This window comes from Gymnoscopelus braueri, assembly GCF_963280865.1.
Source record: "Gymnoscopelus braueri genome assembly, chromosome: 19".
In the NCBI taxonomy this organism is placed as follows: domain Eukaryota; kingdom Metazoa; phylum Chordata; class Actinopteri; order Myctophiformes; family Myctophidae; genus Gymnoscopelus; species Gymnoscopelus braueri.
In genome coordinates, this window is record NC_137621.1 from 2,440,895 (window position 1) to 2,465,698 (window position 24,804).

Here is a 24,804-nt window from a genome sequence, read left to right on the forward strand (position 1 = left end):
AGCACCCGAGGGCGTGATGTGTCGAGTGGGACGTCTGTTGGATCAGCGGATCTCCCCAAAAATAGTAGATAAATCCCCATATATGGAGTACGCTGATGTCACCAATATGATGTCATATACTGGCCTAGAGACTCCATATTTGGGCATGCCTGACACAGAACTCCATATACTGTATGGACATGAAAGGGACACAGACAGACAGATACTGAAATCTCCATATATGGTCATGAAAGGGACACAGACAGACAGACACCGAAATCTCCATATATGGCCATGAAAGGGACACAGATAGACAGATACAGAAATCTCCATATATGGCCATGAAAGGGACACAGACAGACAGACACTGAAATCTCCATATATGGTCATGAAAGGGACACAGACAGACAGACACCGAAATCTCCATATATGGTCATGAAAGGGACACAGACAGACAGATACAGAAATCTCCATATATGGCCATGAAAGGGACACAGACAGACAGACACTGAAATCTCCATATATGGCCATGAAAGGGACACAGACGGACAGACACTGAAATCTCCATATATGGCCATGAAAGGGACACAGACAGACAGACACTGAAATCTCCATATATGGCCATGAAAGGGACACAGACAGACAGACACTGAAATCTCCATATATGGCCATGAAAGGGACACAGACAGACAGACACTGAAATCTCCATATATGGTCATGAAAGGGACACAGACAGACAGACAGACAGACAGACAACCAGTACAACAGGATTGTGATTAATTGATTGAATACTTTATTAGTCATAAATGTAAACAGCAGGAGGTACAGTCAGACATTAAGGTTAAAAGGATAACACAAAAACGTACTGGAGACTTGTTTCCATTGTGGTCCTATGTATTCAATTCATCAACATAGCATAAAAAAGTAACACAATAATACAAACGCTATATGTACAAAGGAGAAACGGTGGCAGTGAATGACACCTCCTCCTTTCTATGGGAATTTACATTGACCTCCCATGTGGTTCTCCTGATTATTGCGTAACCGGGCGGGGCATTTACAGTACAACCTGCATGGTTCCAGAGCAATAAGTGTTCCATAAAAGGCAGTAATATCCTCCATGAGGTTGTTTACAGGGTAGCTTATTGCATCAGTGGTGTAGCCATAAGCCCAGGAGGAACGCTGTCTCACGTATTAACTGCTTTATTCAGGGTCAAAGTCCTGAAGACACAAAGACAAGTTCATTCATCACATGATCTCTATAGTCATGTGATCAAGACGGATCTGTTCGATTTTTCATATTCCATCCTGATTGGCTAAGATTGACATCTAAAGTTTGCAGGAGTGGCCCGTTCTGAACAAAATGCCACAAATCATGAACACAGCGTCCGATTGCGGTGAAACTGTTATATTATAGCGCCACCAGGAGGCCGTTTTTCGCAAAACAATTTTTTTAAATATGACTCCTACACATTTTGTCCAAACATCACGCAAATTGGTACACATGATCTCTATAGTCAAGTGATCAAGACGGATCCGTCGGATATATATTCCATCCTGATTGGCGACTACACAATAACCTACCTGACCTGTGCTCCGAGGAGCACTTCTTCTAGTTTGTAGGATGGGAATGGCTGGTCTAGGATGCTTTAGCTAGCATTTACTGTCACTTCATTACTAACACATCTCTCTCTCTCTCTCTCTCTCTCTCTCTCTCTCTCTCTCTCTCTCTCATCTCTCTCTCTCTCTCTCTCTCTCTCTCTCTCTCTCTCTCTCTCTCTCTCTCTCTCTCCTAGGTTAATGGTGGGGTTGATGCAAAGACATTGAGGAAGGGTCTAACTCTGTACCATTCAGAGTCTCAGCTCTCATCCATGTCACAGTACCAAGAACACATGCACAATGTAAGTACTGTGTGTGTGTGTGTGTGTGTGTGTGTGTGTGTGTGTGCGTGTGCGTGCGGCCACAGGTTTATATGACGCAGAGGCAATAAAGGTCCTTAAGTCCTTAAAACAGCACCAGGTCATGTGAAATCCCCCCCGCCTTGTTTATCTAGCTTTGGTGTTCTGTACTAAAAGATGGATCCAACCCCCCCCGCTGTGTGTGTGTGTGTGTGTGTGTGTGTGTGTGTGTGTGTGTGTGTGTGTGTGTGTGTGTGTGTGTGTGTGTGTGTGTGTGTGTGTGTGTGTGTGTGTGTGTGTGTGTGTGTGTGTGTGTGTGTGTGTGTGTGTGTGTGTGTGTGTGTGTGTGTGTGTACGGACAAAATATGATTTACGAAGATAATATTTCATGAATAAACTAGAAATGTGTTCCTCGGAGCACAGGTCTCCACCAGGTCAGGTACGTCATTGTGGCCTCCTGGTGGCGCTATAATAGGCCAATGTGAAAAGGAAATTGCAAGCTGTGTTCATGATTTGAGGCATTTTGTTCAAAACGGACCCATCATGCAAACTTTGGAAGCCAACCTTAGCCAATCAGGATAGAATATGGGAAATCGGATAGATCCGTGTTGATCACATGACTATAGAGATACTGTGTACCGATTTGCATGACGTTTGGATAAAATCTGTAGGAGTAATATAAAAAAATTGTTTTGCACAAATTGGCCTCCTGGTGGCGCTATAACAGGCCCATGTGAAAAATGTGGGGCAGAGGTTCTGCATTGGTATCCAGGGAGTGTGTGTGCACAGTAGGGCATTAACGAATAGTGATATATGGTATTCGATTTATTCAACCCAAAAGTATTCGAATAGTCGATTATTCGGTTTGATTATAAAAAAATATTTTTTTTTTTTTTTTTTTTTTTTAATTTTTCAATGGCATTGATGACTTGACTCAAGGAATGCGAGTTGACGTCACACCAGAGCTCACAGCTGCGTGTCTGCTCTAGAAAAGAAAAAAGTTTTTTTTAATAATCGAATAGTGGTGTGATAGTCGAATAGTCGGTTTGATATTCGAATATTCGACTATTCTGTGAATGCCCTAGTGCACAGTTTCGCAGCGACCGGGGATTAGATTAGCTGCTCGCAGACGGACAGGACACACGGACACACGGACACACGGACACACGGACACACGGACAGGGTGCAAAACAATAACATACTCTCTCGCCATGACTTTCGGCCTGGCGGAGACGATGAAATAAAATATTACATCAATTAGAAAACTCATTTTTAAGAAGTAGTGAAAATAGCCGATCTACAAGCTCACAACGCGGTGCAAAGTGATGCGTTGTGAGCTTGTAGATATGCTATTTTCAGTAGTTAGGGTTCCGCGCAAACATCTGATTTCTCTTTTGGGTCTTGAGCTGCTATAACAGTATATAAATGCAGCAGTAGGTCTATGGACAGTAGCTATAACAGTATATAAATGCAGCAGTAGCTCTATAGACAGTAGGTGGATTATTGCAGTCACAGCAGGCTGTAGTAGTATTGCTCCCTCAGCATTCCTCTCTTCCTGTATTCACTGTGTCTCCGTTGCTCCCGTCTGCATTGTGTGTGCACGTTGCGTGCACGTTGCGTGCACGTTGCACTATCTGCTGATAAGTGAGCTGTTGCACATTTAAAATGGTTTAGTAGGCAAAAACAATGCACACACACACACACACACACACACACACACTCACACACACACACACACACACACACACACACACACACACACACACACACACACACACACACACACACACACACACACACACACACACACACACACACACAGACCTCTCCTCCAATTCCCACTTCAACGCTCTATTCTTGGAGTAACAGACCTGAGTTGCGTATGTATTTTATAGACTTGTTTCAGTCGACACCAAATATTTATTTTGCTAAAAATAGCAATTTATAAATTGTGTTAAATAGCTCTATATTCTGATAGTAATCATTTGAGTGTTGGTTCAGTAACAGGGGGTCTCCTTCTCTCTCCAGCTCTATTGTAAAGAGAAAATACTTGTTCAGGTCGGGACACCGATTTTATCCAATGAGGACAGAGAACTCATAACAGGATACAAGATGAGCATGTGAAATAGGAAGTGATGACACAGAGAAGTGAGCAGACAAACTTAGAACTAAACCACTATAACGTTTAGGCTGATAAATGGGCTCTCTCTCCAGATTGAGTGAAAATGACAACCCACCTGATTATTATCAGAATATAGAGCTTCATTTGTTGTTGTTGTTGCTAAACATGCACGTGCATGTACGTGCGTACGTACACGCTCACACACACAGCCCAACTCTTTCCCTTCCAGTCTTCAGTCTCTTGATCGACTCAACTGTTATCGTTTCACCACGCACTGCATCCACACTCCTCCACACCTCTCTCTCTCTCTCTCTCTCTCGCTCTCGCTCTCGCTCTCTCTCTCTCTGACATGTATATCACCACATCAGCCGTCTCCAGAAAGCCTGAGTAACTTTAGCAACTCTTTGCATGTATGTAGCATACCAGAGAGGTGCACACACACACACACACACACACACACACACACACACACACACACACACACACACACACACACGCACACACACACACATATCAACACTCTTACACAACCCATGCAGGGCCCCTGGCTCCTAAAAGCCATGTTGGAGTGTAACCTGATAGAAGTGACTGAGACTCTATAGAACTGGAAGCTGGTTAGACCTACATCCACGTTAGGGCTGCAAAATACCCTTATTTTTTACTTTAATAGTGATTATTCTATTGATTACATTTTCAAGTAATCAAATAATCGAGAACCCTGTTAAACATGTTTTAAATGTTTGATATATCAATGAATAGATTATTGCGAACGCAGCGGAAGGAGGCGCGCCGAAGGCGCGCCTCCGCGCAAGTGGAGCATACTATGAAACCGTGCTCGGCTTGTGTGGGTCTCTGTGTGCACTGCCTGTGTGCACTGCCTGTGTGCAGCTCCTCTGAGATAAGTAAATGTCCAATTTAGACGTACCATACATCAAATGAAAGGTCTTTGAAAACTGAACACACCTGTCAAGGTTGCGTTTAAGCCCGCCCCTTCCCCCGGAAGCCACGCCCCGGAGAAGGCTCCTAAAAACTCCCCATTGAAACCCCATGTTAAATGAAAAGTGCCCGAATCGCTCCCAAACTTTTTCTACCCCCCCTAAGTGGGGGTCTACGAACAAATACATCGGGCTCGGATTTTGGCTCCGCCCCCCGGAAGTGGGTGAAACAGGCACTTCAAACACTTTGTTGAATTGTTCAAAAACATTCCAAGTTTTTTTTTTGTGAATTTGTATTTTTCTAAGATGCTCCTTTTAACGCAGATTTTTTTTTTTAAAAAAAATAATTTTTTTTATTGGTTACTTTTTTTTAAATATTTTTTTTCATTCTTTTTTTAGTTTTTTTGCGTTCGCTTACCGCGTTCGCGCGTCTTACTTGTCCACATAGCAGATCTACAAGCTCACAACGGGTCGCTTTGTAGATCGGCTATTTTTAAATAGCCAAAGTATATAGGGATAAAGTGGTTAATGCATATTTTGTAATAATAATCAAAATCTACAAAGTAACTAGTAACTAAAGTTTTCAAATAATTGTAGTTGAGTAAAAGTACAATATTTGCCTCTGAGATTTATAGTGAAGTATAAAGTAAAAGTACTGAACATTTAAGATAATCCAGTGAAAGTGAAAATCCCTCAAATGTGTTGAGGACACTTGAGTAGATGTACTTAGTTACTTTACAGCACTGATGTTGACTATATAGTACAATGTAACAATGTTCTGCCGTCTAGTCACTTTGTAACCGGCTGTTTTCCTATTGTCAGAGTTTATGACCTTTGTACAAGGTGTTCTTGTACTTCTGTTTATGTGGGCATAAATGTGTGTGTGTGTGTGTGTGTGTGTGTGTGTGTGTGTGTGTGTGTGTGTGTGTGTGTGTGTGTGTGTGTGTGTGTGTGTGTGTGTGTGTGTGTGTGTGTGTGTGTGTGTGTGTGTGTGTGTGTGTGTGTGTGTGTGCGTGCGTGCGTGCGTGCGTGCGCGTGTGCGCGTGCGTGCGTTACTCCTCACAAGAGAACATTTTGTTTTACCGTTTTTAACATTTACAATTGGAAAAATGTTAAACATTTTTAAACATGATTTATACATGATAGTTGCGTGGAAAAATTGCTGATCTACAAGCTCGCAACGCGTTGCGGCGGTGATGCGCTGTGAGCTTGTAGATCTGCTATTGTTCTGCTTCAGGCTTACGGTTAAAAATGGCAAAATGTATTAAAAAAATGTGCATTCATAAAATCAATGTCCTACAATGTGTCTATGTGTGTATGTGTGTATGTATAACTCTCTGACCTTTGCTGTGCTGTGTGTCTTCCCATCATGCATCAGGGCTCAGGGAGGAGTTCCAGTGGCGAGCCCTCCCCCTCCCAGCCCGGCAGCCCCCCCTCTGGACACAAACCTGAGGCTGTGGTGCACGCCATGAAGGTACAGTAGCCACCCACCCACCCACCCCCCCTCACATCCTATAATCACGCCATGAAGGTACAGTAGCCCCCCCCCCCACCCCTCACATCCTATAATCACGCCATGAAGGTACAGTAGCCCCCCCCACCCCCCTCACATCCTATAATCACGCCATGAAGGTACAGTAGCCCCCCACCCCCCCCTCACATCCTATAATCACTCCATGAAGGTACAGTAGCCCCCCACCCCCCCCTCACATCCTATAATCACGCCATGAAGGTACAGTAGCCCCCCACCCCCCCCTCACATCCTATAATCACTCCATGAAGGTACAGTAGCCCCCCACCCCCCCCTCACATCCTATAATCACGCCATGAAGGTACAGTAGCCCCCCACCCCCCCCTCACATCCTATAATCACTCCATGAAGGTACAGTAGCCCCCCACCCCCCCCTCACATCCTATAATCACTCCATGAAGGTACAGTAGCCCCCCACCCCCCCCTCACATCCTATAATCACGCCATGAAGGTACAGTAGCCCCCCACCCCCCCCTCACATCCTATAATCACTCCATGAAGGTACAGTAGCCCCCCACCCCCCCCTCACATCCTATAATCACTCCATGAAGGTACAGTAGCCCCCCACCCCCCCCTCACATCCTATAATCACTCCATGAAGGTACAGTAGTGATGACAGTGTCTGTCAAACAAGTCTATGAAATCTATGAAAAAGTTTAATCTGCAACACAATTTCATACAGTATGTTGTGTGGGGGGTCCCTGCTTCATCTCTCTGTCAGCTAAGGGGTCCTTGGCCTGAAAAACGTTGAAGACCCCTCTGTTCTAGAGGCTTTGATGTGGGTTCACTTCAGGGCCAGCAGCTGCTGCTTCTCTTTGATCCGATCTGTTTTTTATCTTTGATTTTGTTCCTTGTTTATGATGTACTCTGTGTGTGTGTGTGTGTGTGTGTGTGTGTGTGTGTGTGTGTGTGTGTGTGTGTGTGTGTGTGTGTGTGCGTGTGCGCGTGTGTGTTGTAGGTGCTGGAGGTGCATGAGCAGCTGGACAGACCAGAGGACTATGAGGAGGACCTCAGTGAGAAAGAGAAGGCCATCGTCAGGGAGATGTGCAACGTGAGTCTGACTCTTGTGTTCTTCTGTATGTTGATGTGTGTGGCGTATCTTCTGTATGTTGATGTGTGTGGCGTATCTTCTGTATGTTGATGTGTGTGGCGTATCTTAAAGTTGCTGCAGTTAAAAAGCTCCTGGTTGGATCTCGGGATCGAGCTGGCGGTCCGACGCCAGTCGAGCCACCGTCCGTCCGTCCCTGTCCCTGCTGCCTTCCGGCTCACCCCCCCCCCCGATGCTCCTAGCTGAGTGTCCTGTCCTGTCTATATCAACCAATGGATGGTTGGTTGGTTGGTAGCAAGTCTCTAACCTGACTCTGCCAGATGGGGGCGGTATTGAGTAACTAGTTTCTCAAGAAATAAGCTGAGAAACAAACGTGTGACGTAAGCTTCTTGGATCTGGAAGCGTCAGGTTAGCCAGTCTCCTGGGTGTCTGTGTTGTGTTTCAGACGTCAACACCAAGAAATAATAGTTCATTTAGACACTTCAGCTCAGAAATAACCAGACCGTAATGAACCATTAACCATTTATTACCATAGCTGTTACCATATGTGCAATGATATTGCATCCGAAGTTTGGCGGTGTGACTCTGCTCATGTGATATTACAGATTCCTGTGCAAACAAGTCACAGATCATTCCATCACAACCCCCTGAGCAGAGCGTAAACAATTATAACATCACACAACAGTTATTACACAACAGATATAACTCGACAGTTATAACACAACAGATATAACTCGACAGTTATAACACAACAGTTAACACAACATAAACCCTTAAAGTACAACCATCACCAATGCAACGCCATCTACAACTTATCCTGACAACATCAGATGCCAGGGAGGAGGCCGGGGAGGAGGAGGAGTTTTGACACTGACAGCTGACCAACCGAGACTGACAGCTAAGCACGTAGAATGAACAGAGAACTGGGGCTGCTTAAATGGAACGCCAGTGTTGCACTGTGGGTATAAGAGGCGTGAGTGAGTTAGCTTATAGCGAATGAGAATGACAAGTTGTGAGACGTATGACATAAAGGAGTACAACTGAATAAGCTGTTAGCGAATGGGGGGTCCGGGGAGTGTGAATATGATATATAAACATTCTGCCTTCCGTGACTACATGAACTAACGTTTACACTGAATAACAATCCGCAAAACAAAAACAAACAGTAGGGGAGACCGGGGTCAAAAGTAACACGATTTACATCTTCCTTCATAATTCACAGAATACTTGAAATATACTCGTCATCTTTTGTTTTAAGAAACGTATATATGTGCCCTAATTACTAATACCGTTTATAAGCTTTCACTAGTAAGGACAAGACTAAAATATTTATTTTAATGCAATAAGTCAGAGTGTTACAATTGCCCCTGTGACGGGTGACACGACAGTGACAGTGACTGGGGCAATTGTAACACTGTAAGAACTCATTCAAGTCATATTAACACATTATATCTCAAATAAAAGCACATCACTAAGTAATATGTATTTTTTATAATTTAATATTTTTACTGAAGAATGTTTTTATTATTTTTTATTTATTTAAATGTGTTTTTACTTTGACATTTGTAATCCCAGACAAAAAATCTGCTTGCATTGAAACACACTGTTACAATTGACCCCGGTCACTGTGTTACAATTGCCCCCAATGGGGCAACCATGATGAAATCCCATATTCTAGCTAGAAACCCCTGTACTAGCATAGGCTGCTCACGTTAATTTGTGACCAATAACATAGAGATACAATTCATCTAAGTTTAAATTAGCTGACATCTTAACTTTAGACAGCAGAAGGAAAATACTGTACAATCAAAAATGTACGTTTACACCTCAAAATCAGTTTTTGTGTTTACGTTTTCCCCCTGTTACTTTTGACCCCATTCTCCCTATATGGCCTTTTGTGCCCATATATGGAGACCTCTGTATCTGTCTGTCTACCTGTGTCCCTTTTATACCCATATATGGAGATCCCTGTAAATCTCTCTGTCTACCTGTGTCTCTTTTATGCCCATATATGGAGATCCCTGATGTCATTAGTACAGTATATGCCCATACCCTGTATATCGGCATGCCCATATATGGGCATATTGGTCGGATCAGCGGTTCTGTGGCTCCACACTCCCTCCAGTCCTTCACCACGTTTAGTAGCTTATAGTTTGATGTTGGTAGGTCCCATATATGCACATGACCATATATGGACATAGCGGCGCATCGGGTTTGTTTATGGTTATGTCTTGAGTCGTAGGGACATGCCTATAAATTGGCGTATCGGGTTAGCCTGGTTCCAGACCATAGACCCCGCCCACTCTCTGAGTGGACCGCCTCCTCATGGTCTGGTGTTTTAACCCATTGAGACCTGAAGCCGATTCTACATGTCTCCTAAATCTCAACAGTTTTCTGAAAAACGTATGTTTCTATATCAGTGGTGCTGAATCTTTTTCATGTTAAGGACCCCCAAAATTGTATTTGGCCGCGGACCCCCATCAAAATATTTTGTTCCAGGGACCCCCAGAAGCAAAGATTTGAGTTAAAAATGTTCGCTTTAAAAATATATATATTCAAAGCTTTGCACACATTTTCACGATTTTTCAAAAATAGCAGATCTACAAGCTCGTAGCGCGGCACTCGGTGCCGCGCTATGAGCTTGTATATCTGCTATTTTTGAATAGCCCAAAGTGTAAAATAATGCTTTTTAGCTCAAATCTAAAAATGACACAGTTCCAGGTATTAATGGGTTAATGTGAACCTAGGATTTATTCGGTACAAAAAGTACCGTAATTCTAATCCCCTCCCCCTTGTAATCGCAGACACTGGAGCTAATGCCAGACTGAAGCTCCACACAGCTTCAGTCTGATAATCAGGCTAGTATCGGGTTTGTTTATGGCTATGTCTGAGTCGTAGGGACATGCCTATACATTGGCGTATCGGGTTTGTTTATGGTTATGTCTGAGTCATAGTGACGTGGCCGTGGTCACACGTAGAGGAAGACCCGGAACGCATTGATTGATTGATGTACTTTATTTAGCAAGACATGAGAACAACAGTACATGGAAGTACAAATTCACAATACAAGGTCTACTAAACTGGAAGACTCACATTACCTGCCAACAACGAGTATAACCGTTGATAAAAAAATAATAATAATAATAATTTACACACAGAACCAGAGATATCACGATCCAAAGATTTCTAGCTCCATTCACTCCTTGGTTAACTTATTACTTTAAAATCCTGTATCTCGGCTCCTGTGTACTTTTTTTTTTAACATGTTATTTTGGGAAAAACATGCTATTTTCAACTGGCTGCAATTATGGAACGGATTACCGCAATCGGATTATTTTTTCCCACGATTCTACGAGACTCCTGTGTGTGTGTAATGAGGGGATCACCGTGAGGACGGTGATCACGGAAAATATTTTGTGACTACTTAAAAAAATGTTTTTTAACATTGCAAACAATGCTGGCAGTGGGGGAAGTAAAAAAAAAACCCCTCTGGCAGGGAAAGTGTTAAGCACGCAGCTTGTTTAAGATGAGAACCCCACTTTTTGATTTGAGCTAAAAAACATTATTTTACACTTTGGCTATTCAAAAATAGTGAAAATGTGTGCAAATCTTTGAATATATATTATTTTAAAGCAAACATTTGTTACTAAAATCTTTGCTTATGGGGGGTCCCTGGAACAAAATATTTTGACATGGGGTTCGGCGGCCAAATACGTATCATTTTGGGGGTCCTTGACATGGAAAAAGTTTGAGCACCACTGATATAGAAACATGTTTTTCAGAAAACTGTTGGGATTTAGAAGACATTTGTAGAATCGCCTTCAGGTCTTTATGGGTTAAGAAGCAGAGCCGTAGACGCTCTCATCGCTGTAGGTCACGTAGAGGAGCTTTAAGAAGCAGAACCGTAGACACTCTCATTGCTGTAGGTCACGTAGAGGAGCTTTAAGAAGCAGAACCGTAGACGCTCTCATCGCTGTAGGTCACGTAGAGGAGCTTTAAGAAGCAGAACCGTAGACACTCTCATTGCTGTAGGTCACGTAGAGGAGCTTTAAGAAGCAGAGCCGTAGACACTCTCATTGCTGTAGGTCATGTAGAGGAGCTTTAAGAAGCAGAGCCGTAGACACTCATTGCTGTAGGTCATGTAGAGGAGCTTTAAGAAGCAGAGCCGTAGACACTCTCATTGCTGTAGGTCATGTAGAGGAGCTTTAAGAAGCAGAGCCGTAGACACTCTCATCGCTGTAGGTCATGTAGAGGAGCTTTAAGAAGCAGAGCCGTACACACTCTCATTGCTGTAGGTCATGTAGAGGAGCTTTAAGAAGCAGAGCCGTAGACACTCTCATTGCTGTAGGTCACGTAGAGGAGCTTTAAGAAGCAGAGCCGTAGACACTCTCATCGCTGTAGGTCATGTAGAGGAGCTTTAAGAAGCAGAGCCGTACACACTCTCATTGCTGTAGGTCATGTAGAAGAGCTTTAAGAAGCAGAGCCGTAGACACTCTCATTGCTGTAGGTCATGTAGAGGAGCTTTAAGAAGCAGAGCCGTAGACACTCTCATTGCTGTAGGTCATGTAGAAGAGCTTTAAGAAGCAGAGCCGTAGACACTCTCATCGCTGTAGGTCACGTAGAGGAGCTTTAAGAAGCAGAGCCGTAGACACTCTCATTGCTGTAGGTCATGTAGAGGAAGGAGTCCTGGTCGTGGTGCTCCTGGTACAGCCGTCCCATGGTGGTGGAGGGGGACGGGATGACGTCGTCCACGAAGAAGAACAGAGCGTCCTCCGCTCGCAGCCGGATCCTCTTGCGGATCACAAAGTAGAACTGGCCCACGGTCATGTCCGAGGGCACCAGGAACCCCTTTTTTCCGTTCTTGTCCAGATCCACGGTGGCGTTGGGGCCTTTCTCCACGATCACCGGCACCCTGTCGGGATGCTTCCTCCTGATGCGCTCGCCCTCGGAGCGTCTCTTGTCAAAAGAGAACTCCTCTTTGTCTTTAGACTGCATTTCTCTGGCTTTTAGAGAGAGAGAGAGAGACAATGACACACAGTGAGTTCACTCTGGATACGTAGCTAAAGCTCTGATGATGTTTAGATGTTGACCTCAGATGGTTTGACCAGGGAGCCAGCCTGCTTTTATGCCACGGCCTGTCAGCGTGATGTCACTGTGTCAGTGTGTGATGTCACCGTGTCAGTGTGTGATGTCACCGTGTCAGTGTGTGATGTCAGTGTGATGTCATCCATGCCCATATTCAGAGTTAGAGATCGGATCTTTTTCCACCGCTGCCGATATGTCTGAGTCGTAGTGTCAGAGTACCCGTTGTACCTGTCTGTCCCTTTTATACCCATATATGGAGATCCCTGATGTCATTAGTATATGCCCATACCCTGTATAATGGCATGCCCATATATGGGCATATTGTCTGGATCGGTGGTTGTGGACAACTGGATATCCATATTAGGGCTGTGTCACCATTACACCATTTGTGTTTTTGGCCATTGAACATTTTCTGTTTGTTTTTTATACTTTCCAGAAATTAGAAAAAAATTGCGGAAATAGCTGATCTGCAAGCTTACACCACGTTCCATTTTTGGAAAATGGAAAATGTTTCTACATGGAAACTATTCTGACGAGTATGACGATTATGCAAAAATAATTGTGATTAGGCGATGCCCATATATGGACACATCGGTCGAATCAGTTTGAAGTCGGTCGGTCCCATATATGCACATGACCATATATGGACATAGGGGTCAGATCTGTGGCTCTGGACAACCGGATCTCCATATATTATGCCTATATATGGGCGTATGTATGGGTTTGCCTATGGTTATGTCTGATTCATAGTGACGTGGCCGTGGTCCTGCCTATATATGGGCGTATCGGGCCGTGGTCCCCTCCCAGTAGCCGGTTCTAAAGGATGGACATGCCTGTCATAATGGACATGCCTGATGTCACAGCACAACACCGCTAATTGGCGTTGCTATGCAACGGTTAATGTCAAGCTTTTAGGCAACGAGTGACATCAGCGTTTTCTGTTGTGTGTGTGATGTCACAGCAGAGCTCGATCGTCTGTCTGTCTGTCTGTCTGTCTGTCTGTCTGTCTGTCTGTCTGTCTGTCTGTCTGTGTCTCACAGATAGCTTGCTCAGGGTGGGACAGTTAGTGTTAATTCAAGGCTAAGTTAATACAAATGGACCCTTATGTGTATCACTCCAGATTTTAACATCTTTTGGACGGCATAGTATCATACTCTGACCCTGACGCACACTGCTCTCTGTGTGTGTGTGTGTGTGTGTGTGTGTGTGTGTGTGTGTGTGTGTGTGTGTGTGTGTGTGTGTGTGTGTGTGTGTGTGTGTGTGTGTGTGTGTGTGTGTGTGTGTGTGTGTGTGTGTGTGTGTGTGTGTGTGTGTGTGTGTGTGTGTGTGTGTGTGTGTGTGTGTGTGTGTGTGTGTGTGTGCGCGCGCAGCGCGCGTATGTTCCTATGCGGTTTGCGGTACAAACAGTACTGCTATTGTTTCGGCATTTAATAGGAGCCTTATTAACACGCCCAACAATGCTATTTTGGCGCAGAGAGAGAGGGAGAGGGAGAGGGAGAGGGAGAGGGAGAGGGAGAGGGAGAGATAGAGATAGAGATAGAGAGAGAGAGGACCTCTAGAATTAGCACAGTGAGAGGGAGAGCGTATGGGAACAGCAGGATGTCTACTGCATGGGAAACGCCAGGGAACCAGTCGCTGAATGCATCAAAGCAAAGTGGGCAAACAACCAGGAACCAACCCCACACAGTATGAAGTCTGAGTTTAGTTTAATCCACTAAGACCGGGAACACATATGTGTCATTTTATGATTTTTTTGGCGTTTTTTTTGTAAAAATCAATAAAATTGGTGCAAATCTTTGAATATATATTGTTTAAAGTGAACATTTGTAACTCAAATCTTTGCTTCTGGGGGATTCTACAAATGTCTTCTAAATCATAATCCTAAATCCTTTTTTTGAAAAAAGGTATGTTGCTATAAAATCAGTGGTTCTCAAACTTTTTCATGTCAAGGACCCCCAAAATTATATGTATTTGGCCGCGGACCCCTATCTCAAAATATGTTGTTCCAGGGACCCCCCAGAAGCAAAGATTTGAGTTAAAAAATGTCGCTTAAAAAAAAATATATATATATATTCAAAGATTTGCACACATTTTCACGAAAAGAAAAAAAAAGCAGATCTACAAGCTTGTAGCGCGGCACTCGGTGCCGCGCCACTCGGTGAGCTTGTAGATCTGCTATTTTTTTAATAGCCAAATTATAAAATAATGGTTAAAGTGGTTACACGGATGCGTTCCCGGTCTTAATGGGTTAAGTATGAGCGGCCCTTGGGTTTCATGGTGCAGAGAGGAAAAGTGAAAGTCAGGAACGCAGACGTATAAGCACATGTTCAGCTCAGGACACCATGTTTTATAGCCTGGCATTATTGCCAGACTGATCACGTGAGTGTCGCTCACACAAGTTCCTTCGCGATATCAGCCTGTGCGTGAATCAGTTTGGCAATAATGCCAGGCTACTAGGTGTACAATATTAAACATAAACAACAACAAATTACTGACATGAAATATACACACAATTCTGTAATCAGAAACACATACATTTATCGTCATGTAAACACTCAATTCTGACATGAAATACACACACAAAACTGTAAAACATATCAGAAACACATACATTTATCGTTGTGTAAACACTCTCAATTCTTACCGTCAGTCTCTCGGAGCTCGCAATGGAAAATGGCGAACGCAGCGATAACACCCTGGTAACTGTGGCCTGCAGGACAGTTCGTACTGACCAGTGAGCATCCACTCTATTTATATGGGTTTGGTGCTTTGATGCTTTTTAGCTCAAATCAAAGCGTTCCAGGTCTTAATGACGCGACTCAGGCTCCAGCACTGTTCTTTAACAGTGGCTACTGTCCTTATCTGATCTAATCAATCAAATCTCTCAACACTCTCATGTGACATGTACAAAGTCCCCTGGTTTCAATAGTGTAGTCACAGCTGTAGCTTCTTAGAATTGAATATATTTGTACTTATTATGGCTAAGTAACTAGTAACTAGTTACTTTACTTTACTTTTTTTTAAAGAAGAAAAAAATTATAAAATAAAATAAAAATATATTTATTATTTCCAAATGATTTTAATAGGCTATACATACAGTAACAACGTTTATTTGTTTCTTCTTCTTTAGAAATATTTTCTTCACATCAGGATGTAATGATCATTAGACTCAGAACAATCAGAGCAATAACCCACCAATGTCCCACACTCCCTCCCCAGGCAGAGTTATCAGTTTGAATGAATTTGATGCATATAGATGTGAATGGACTTAATTTAACTGACTAAACCTTTTTTTTATTTTAAAATAAAAAACTCTCTTACACTTATGCCAGTGTACACACACAAACACACACAGAGAGTTTTAGTGTTGCTCTGTGGCACAGTGAGAGAAAAGACCATTGTAGTCATTATGAAATGTAGTGGAACAATTAAAGGTCTTTCTGCACTGTAGTGGCCCTGCTGCTTTCACTGCTATTTTGCCGACTAGTTCTCTGAAGGCAACAAACTCAACCGTTGCGATGGGAAGCATGTCCTCCTCAACAACATACCTGCCAATCAATCTGTTTAGTTGAGTCTGGGTGACATGCTGTCGCGATTTAAAAAAAACGCTCACTGCGAACCTGTGCACACACACTCCCTGGATGCCAATTCAGAACCTCTGCCCCAAATCTTTCACATGGGCCTGTTATAGCGCCACCAGGAGGCCGATTTTTGTGCAAAACCCATTTTTGGATATTACTCCTACAGATATAATCCAAACATCACCCAAATCGGTACACAGTATCTCTATAGTCATGTGATCAAGACGGATCTGTCCGATATTTCATATTCCATCCTGATTGGCTAAGGTTGGCTTCCAAAGTTTGTAGGATTGGTCCGTTTTGAACAAAATGTCTCAAATCATGAACACAGCATGCCATTTCCGTGAAAATTTGCACACACATTTCCACTAGGCCGAGGAAGAAATGTCACCCTTTTCACATTGCCCTGTTATAGCGCCACCAGCAGGTCTAATTTAGCTAAACACATTTTTGCAACAAAATGCCTCAAATCATGAATGCACGCACATTCCCACTAGGCCTAAGAAGAAATGCCACCCTTTTCACATTGGCCTATTATAGCGCCACCAGGAGGCCACAATAACCTACCTGACCTGGCGGAGACCTTCTAGTTTTATATTCGATTCAATCTATGCATTTTGATTGACAGCCTTTAATCTTGGTCTCTTTCTGTTTTGCAGGTGGTGTGGCGGAAGCTGGGCGACGCGGCGGGCTCCAAGCCCTCCATACGACAACACCTCTCAGGCAGCCAGTACAAGAAGCCCCTGTAGTCCTGTAGTCCATCAGGAACGCCGTTCAAACTGTGACCACACATCCATCCAACCGCCCGGCCGGTAAAGGGATGCAGCAAGACAACAACAAGACACTCAGTGGAATAAAATAACCAGCCTATCAAGTCAAGCCAAAACGTCTCCAGAAACGGGTTTCCGCGGGTTTGGGCGGCAGGGAGAGCCCAGAAACCTACGGGCGAAAGCCGTCGGCCTGTCTGACTGACTGACTGAACGCACCTCTTATAAAGGCGTACACAGTCACTGGCCGGTAGGTTCAGCCTTATACTGCCCTTATACTGTCACGTTCTTTGCAGGACCAGATCAGAACTTTAGCCTCACACGTCAGTCTGTAAACACCTTGGATAGAGACTGAGGACAATGTCTCAGCTTCTGATGCTGAGGCTGAAACTGGAAAACAGAAAAAAAACCTGATTCATGCAGGATCTTGGGGATGGATCCACGTGGGAACGGCGTCATGGCCCCCGATGTGGATCTCCACGCTTCATGTGGCAAAGCCTGTGACCAGTGTTGCCAGATTCTGTGAGAGAAGCAAGCAACCAGGTCTAGGAAAACCAGCCCAAAAGAAGCGACTATGAGCCACATGAGCACTTTAACATATACATCAGCTATTTGAAAATAGCAGATCTACAAGCTCACAACGCGTCGCGATGCGACGCGTTGTGAGCTTGTAGATCGGCTATTTTCAAATAAAATATTGCGGGGAAATTATAATACGCAGCCCTGCCTGTGACATCAGTCTGTATGACGGTCAGCTGTCCAGAGTCCAGACCGTTGTACAGTACGTTTGGATCGTAGGCACTTGAGCGCTGGTACTGGTTTATAGCTTACTGCTTACTTTCTAAAGCCCAGTATTATCACTTAGTGTAGTTCCCAAGAAGCGCCAACACTGGAAGTGCTCTCGAGCCCTACGGTGCCCCACGACACTTTGTATCCATGCAGGTTGATAATGGTAAGGACTGAGTTTCCACAGAGGACGCTGGGGACAAAAAACAACATGGAAGAAAAACACTCATTTGATGTGTTCGGTGCGGAGGCAGAGTTTAGGTCACAAGCCATATGGTTTTTTTTTTTTTAAATGAAAAAGAAAACGAGAAAGAAAACTGGTTGTAACAGTTAAAGGCGTGTTTCACTTTTAAAAACTTCTTCCATGGTCATTTTAACGCCTTTACTCTGGCTTATGTGTGTGACACAGTTTTTTTTTATTAACACATTAACCGCCAAGAACGTAGTCCTACGGTCCGTTAAATCCAACTGTTAAGCGCCGAGACCGTAGCCCTACGGGCTGCGGTCTTTTCGCGCATGCGCGGTCCGGGTGCACTTTCGGAATTTTTTTGATCCACTTCCGTTTCCGGTTTGATGACCGGAAACGGAATTATTTGGGATCCGGTTTTGACGATCACGTCCGCCCTCGTTCTACAGACGAAACTGAAACTCAATTCTCTTCCTGTAGTTTTTTCTCCTCGCATTTCACTGTTTAACGTAATCCGCTCTAACTACAACATGGATACCCCGTTTGACACGCGATCTTCACTGGGAGATACAGGGAGATCTCGCGGATGTAAACAGACCGGCTCAATCTCAATCTTAAGGATTTTAACAAGATCTATGGCGACATGAAAAAAACTAAAAAACAACAAAAACACCTTGGCACTGGTGAGTACATTATGAGATTAACCTCTGGCGGTCGATGTGTTAATGGCCTCCTCACGCCTTAGAAGGACAATATCAGTTTGCAATGAGTCTAACATGGTTAGTTTTACGTTTACAATGGGTTTGTATAGGACGGGGGGGCGTGTCTGATAAAATTTATCTCAGAATGTTTTAATATGGAATGAAGACGTTAAAATGACCCCAGACGTGTTTTTACAGTCAAAGAACCACTTTAACCACTTATACAGTCCCTCAGGGCTCTATTCTAGTGTCTTTTCTGTTTTCTGTTATGGTGGGGGAAAGCTTTCGCTGAAAATATCAGATGGACAAGCTCACAGCGCGTTGCAGCGCGACGCGTTGTGAGCTTGTAGATCTGTTCTGCAGAAAGCTTTCCCCCACAATACGGACGCTGGGGTTGTAAGTGGTTAACCCATTCAATCCTGGAACACATAGCTGTGTCATCTTAGATGTTTTGCTATAGCCATTATTTTATACTTTGTTTGGGCTATTCAAAAATAACAGATCTACAAGCATAAACTCAAGCTTATACAAGCTACGAGCTCCGTAGATCTGCTATTTAATTTTTTGAACAATTTTGAAAATGTGTGCAAATCTTTAAATATATATATATATATATATATATATATATATATATATATATATATATATATATATATATATATATATATATTTAAAGCAAAAATGTTTTAACTCAAATCCTTGCCTTGGGGGGGGGGATTCTACAAATTCTTCTAAATCCTAACAGTTTTTTTTTTTTAGTTTTTTTTGCTATAATATCAGTGGTTCTCAAACCTCTTTAACCCATTGAGACCAGGAACGCATCTGTGTAACCACTTTAACCATTATTTTATACTGTGGCTATTCAAAAATAGCAGATCTACAGTACAAGCTCATAGCGCGGCACCGAGTGCCGCGCTATGAGCTTGTAGATCTGCTATTTTTGAATAGCCCAAAGAAATCTAAAAATGACACACAGATGCGTTCCCGGTCTTAATGGGTTAATATCAAGGACCCCCCATAGCCAAAATAAATCTAAAAATGACACAGATGCGTTCCCGGTCTTAATGGGTTAAATGATACTAAGTTGACAGGGATCACAGTCTGTGAATGAATAGTGTAATAAGGATGAATAAGGATGAAACACCTGCTGTAACGTTCAATGCCAAGGACTAGAAAACACACCCTCATGATGAACAATCTAAAGACGTGACAATCTTTGTATTTTATTCTTTTTTTTAAAGCAGATGCATTTGATTTGTTCTTAAAGAAACTCTTTTGTTTCCTATAGGAAATAGCTTAACCTCTTTTACCACGTTAAACATACGCTGTCGGCGCAGAAACCTCTCATCTCCGTATTCTAACCTTTTGTGTTGTTTTCGTGAATTGTAAAGCTCGCGTTGTGAGCTTGTAGATTGGCTATTTTCAGTTTTATTGTCACATCACAGGTTTACAAGGTAAAAAAGTGGGTGAAATTCATTTTAGTGCAGCTTAAAAAACAACACCACAGCAACCGTAAACGATGAACTGGCATGAACGATGGCATGAAACAGGGCGGCAACAGCGTTGCCTCTCAATGAACATGAACCACAAACATGACCATGAACACCATGGCGCTAAACATCGTACAATGGATACAAAAAAAATAAACACAAGTAATAAGTATGCACCTGTTCACTAACATGGGCCCAGTGTTGGGGCGTTACTGTACTGTGTACTGTGATTAATGTAATAATATGACCTAATAATAATAACGCTTTACTTTTACAAATTGGGTAATGTTTGAATTAATTCATCCTCACCAATAATGACCATGAAGTTAGCTAAACCGTTCACGATATTGGACTTTTATTTGACGTTTTTTTTATGTATACCCTGTGTGTCGAGTTTTGACATGAGAGTTTAGGCTGCTAAAATATCATTTTAATACCAATAACATTATTGTGTCATGCTTCTCTAATCCATTTAAAGACAGAGTCAAATAAAGTTTTTTTTTTCCACTATATCTACGCTATTTTAGAAGATTTGTGAACAAAAGTGGTTAAAAAGGGAACATCAGCTGCATTTATTAATAACAACATGTAGTACGTAAGCTATTCAAAAAGTAGCAGATATACAAGCTGACATCTGCTACATTCATTCATTTATACTGTAGTACATAATGACATACAGAACTGTGGACTCTAATGGAAATATTCTTAACTCATTGACTGCCAGAGTTAAAACCTCGTTCATAGCAGCCCTTGCCAGCGATTTTCGTGTTTTTTTGTTTCGTTATTTTGTTATTTAATTCACATCTAGAAAGTCTACCTTGACACTTGAATCGTTTTGATCGTTCCACCACCAGAGAGCAGCACATACCAAGCTTGATCGCCTCTCGATCACACTCGCCCCCTCCCAGACCCACTCACACAGTGAAACACATGAACCGGAAGTGAAATCTCTCAGATTCTGTTATCGGCGAAAATTACTTTGTGATACACAACGGGGATGAATGTTCGTCACCCAGACCATAGATTATAGGAGGGGAGGTCTCCGATCGCTTTTCATAGCGTGTGAAAAACCGTTTGTTTCCCTATTATGGTCGAAAATGACTGGGGGGAAAAATGTAAAACCGAAAACGGAACCCAAGTCATGGAACCGGATGCAGTGGTGGTTGAAGTAAGTGGAACCCGAAACTTAGCCTGATTCATAACAGAATAGCGTGATCAGAGCATAAAGATCAATAAAGACGTTAGATCGCATTAATGCGATCCTGGCGGCCAAGCGCGCTATTTATTAGATCGCGTTAATGCGATAATGGCGGCCAATGAGTTAATAGATGATGTCGGGGTTCGATTTCATGTTCCACCTGTGAAAAAACGAGTTAAAACAGCCGATCTACAAGCTCACAGCACGTCGTATCGCACTGCATTGTGAGCTTGTAGATCTTGTTTATTTTTTGTTTTCTGAGAAAATAATCCCAAAATAGGATGTCAAACCGTATACATTTAAAGACATTGTTAAATTGAATTGATGAATGACCAGTGGGGGGGGGGTATCAAAAGCAGAGGCATGGACCCCCCGAAAAAACAAAAAACAAAAGTAAAAACAAAATGGAACAAAATGGGTGAAATGGACCCTTGACACAATGTTTAGTTTGACTTGGTCTTTACACTTATAAAGAAATAGGCTTTTACTTTTCACAGACATGAAGGATTTCTCTCAGTATAATATATATACATATACAGTATTTATACTGTATAAAGGTTTGACACATTGTTAAAGAGGTTGTGTGCAGCGCTGTGTGCTTTGTGTCTAATGCATCCATACTGCACTAGAGTTAAATAAGCACTGAGGATTTTACCGTGTAGAATGAGGTTCCATTATAGTTTAGGTCAGTGGTTAGGTTTTTCATTTCAAGGACCCCCCAGTTTGATACGCACCGAATAGAGTGTGTACACTCTCAGAGTTACAGACCTGTAAGGGTCCATTTGGTTCCATGTGTACACTCTCAGAGGTACAGACCTGTAAGGGTCCATTTGGTTCCATTTGTACACTCTCAGAGGTACAGACCTGTAAGGGTCCATTTGGTTCCATGTGTACACTCTCAGAGGTACAGACCTGTAAGGGTCCATTTGGTTCCATTTGTACACTCTCAGAGTTACAGACCTGTAAGGGTCCATTTGGTTTCATGTGTACACTCTCAGAGTTACAGACCTGTAAGGGTCCATTTGGTTTCATGTGTACACTCTCAGAGTTACAGACCTGTACGGGTCCATTTGGTTCTATTTGTACACTCTCAGAGTTACAGACCTGTAAGGGTCCATTTGGTTCCATTTGTACACTCTCAGAGTTACAGACCTGTAAGGGTCCATTTGGTTCCATTTGTACACTCTCAGAGTTACAGACCCAGGGTCCATTTTTGGACCCCCTGCGGGTCCCCAGGGACCCGACCTTGAGAGTCAGTGAATGAGATAAATGACCTTGAGAGTTTCAGTGCCGTTTGGAGAACAGAATGCAACATGTGTGACTTTTCGGAAGACCCTTTTTTTAGAAGAGTGTTAAGCCTGCAACTGCAACTTATAACTATAGGCTACGTGTACAAAATGATCAGTAATCATTTGAAAAAGGTGTTATTGGTTGTTATTCCTAATATGGTCGAGTAGAAACCTTGTATCTCCATATTTCAACTTCTCATGCTTTGGTAAATTAACGCATATCAAAACATACGTACAGTTTGCTCAGTCCTCTAAAACTATTTCTTTTCTAGTCTGCTAATACACACAACTACTGACTTCTATGTATGTGTTGTTTTTATTTGGAAGCACAAAGTGATGTAATAACTATATGTTCCTATAGTTTACATTCAAAGGCACTGCTTCTTTCTTTCTTTTTTTTGTCATTGAGGACTAGACCACCGTTTCACAACGCCTGGTCTGAGGACCACCAGGAGGTCCAAAATGCACCCTTACGGGTCTGTAATTCATGGAACCATGTACACATGGAACCAAATGGACCCTCAGAGTTACAGACATGTAACTCTGTATCCATTCTGGGTTCCATTTGCACACTCTCAGAGCAGTGGTGTAAAGCAACTAAGTACGTTTACTCAAGTACTGTACGTATGTAAAATGTTTAGGTACTTTTACTTTACTGGAGTATTTTCAAATGTCTATACTTTTACTTCTACTCCACTACATCTCAGAGGCAAATATTGTACTTTTACTCCACTACAATTATTTGAAAACTTTAGTTACTAGTTACTTTGCAGATATACATCATTACATTATAAAACATACATTAACAACTTTAGCCCTATTTTATACCTAGGCTATTTGAAAATAGCCGATCTACAAGCTCACATCGTGACGCGTTGTGAGCTTGTAGATCTGCTGTTTTCAAATAGCAAATCTACTTTTAAGTACATTTTGATACCAATACTTTTGTACTTTTACTCAAGTACATTTTTTATTCCAGACTTTTACTTTTTACTTAAGTAAAACATTTGAGTACTTTTCCCACCACTGTCTCAAGAGTCACAGACCTGTAAGGGTCCATTTTGGACCTCCTGTTGGACCCCAGACCCAACTTTGAGAACCAGACCCTGTGATGAATGATTTATTGTATTGTGTTCTGTGAGATGATGCCAGGTCTGTGTTGTACATACTGTATACTACCTGAGATTAGCATGCCTTTATATACTTTATATCATTTGTTTTCATAAGCTGTATGTAGCTGGAAATGGGCAAATATTGTAGACTTTTCATGGTGATATTATGAAGAACCATTTCAGAGAAAAAGACACTTTTAGACCATTTTGAAAGGAAATTAAAAAAACACTTTGTTTTCTAAAGCGTGTTGGTGTTGGAGGTGTTCATTTTCTCTATCAAAGGTCTGCCATGACGGCCAGCATCGCCGGCCTAGCGGTCCGGGCACCTGACGGCGTGTCGCGGGGTCGAATCCCGTGCCCGGCGACCTTTGCTACGTGTCACTCCCCATCTCTCTCTACCCATTTCCTGTCAATCTACTATACTATCAATAAAGGGATAGTTGACTCTTTTTCTATGGATTAGTCACCCCATAGAGACTTGAATTCATGGATATTTATTTTGTGTGTGTCTCATTCCTAAGACAATAATTTGATGACTAGCAGACCACTAGGCAGCGGTTCGGTAGGAGACACAAAGGAGACTCTTTTGTGTGTGTGTGTGTGTGTGTGTGTGTGTGTGTGTGTGTGTGTGTGTGTGTGTGTGTGTGTGTGTGTTTGCGTGTGTGTAATAATGCTTAAAGTTGTTCAAATCTAAAATGACAGGTCTTCATGGGTTAATATTATATATAGATGTGCTTTCTATTCTGTTAAATCATGTTTTATTTTCCCTAAAAGGCAATCAAGAAAAAGTATTTCCACTCTAAGCTGCATGGCGTTCACTTGTGCAAGAGCAAATCATTTATATTTTATTTATTTTAATTATTTTGTTAAATCCTGTTGTTTGTTAAGAATTCCCACGCATTGAAAATCCTCAATTACTAAAGTCCAACCCTCCAGCCTTATCTATGAAGCCACAGTTTCTACAGGCCAGGCCTGCTGTGTGGTCGTTAATTAGACTAAATGGATTCTAATTAATAGTGTTGTTTCCTCCCCCTGACCTGAATGAGAACAATAGATCCACTGTGTGCATTATGAGAAGATGGCTGCTTGTGTTGA

General features: G+C 42.5%; 2 protein-coding genes across 2 annotated transcripts in view; one reads left to right on the forward strand and one right to left on the reverse strand.

Annotated features, from left to right (window-relative positions):
- Positions 1–17,660, forward strand: part of LOC308074145 (coiled-coil domain-containing protein 85C-A-like) — a 72,722-nt gene extending 55,062 nt beyond the window's left edge. Inside the window, exons 5-8 of the mRNA XM_080413477.1 lie at positions 1,776–1,880; positions 6,313–6,408; positions 7,424–7,516; positions 16,839–17,660. Coding sequence (XP_080269603.1) covers positions 1,776–1,880; positions 6,313–6,408; positions 7,424–7,516; positions 16,839–16,928 — 384 coding nt within the window. The 3' untranslated portion in view covers positions 16,929–17,660. The remainder of the gene's footprint in view (positions 1–1,775; positions 1,881–6,312; positions 6,409–7,423; positions 7,517–16,838) is intronic.
- LOC308074048 (gamma-aminobutyric acid receptor-associated protein-like) lies at positions 12,143–12,508 on the reverse strand (the record flags this gene model as incomplete). The annotated part of the gene is made up of 1 exon (XM_080413387.1): positions 12,143–12,508. One exon carries the CDS (start codon positions 12,506–12,508, stop codon positions 12,143–12,145), a length of 366 nt encoding a protein of 121 aa, XP_080269513.1.
- Positions 17,661–24,804: the final 7,144 nt, after the last annotated feature.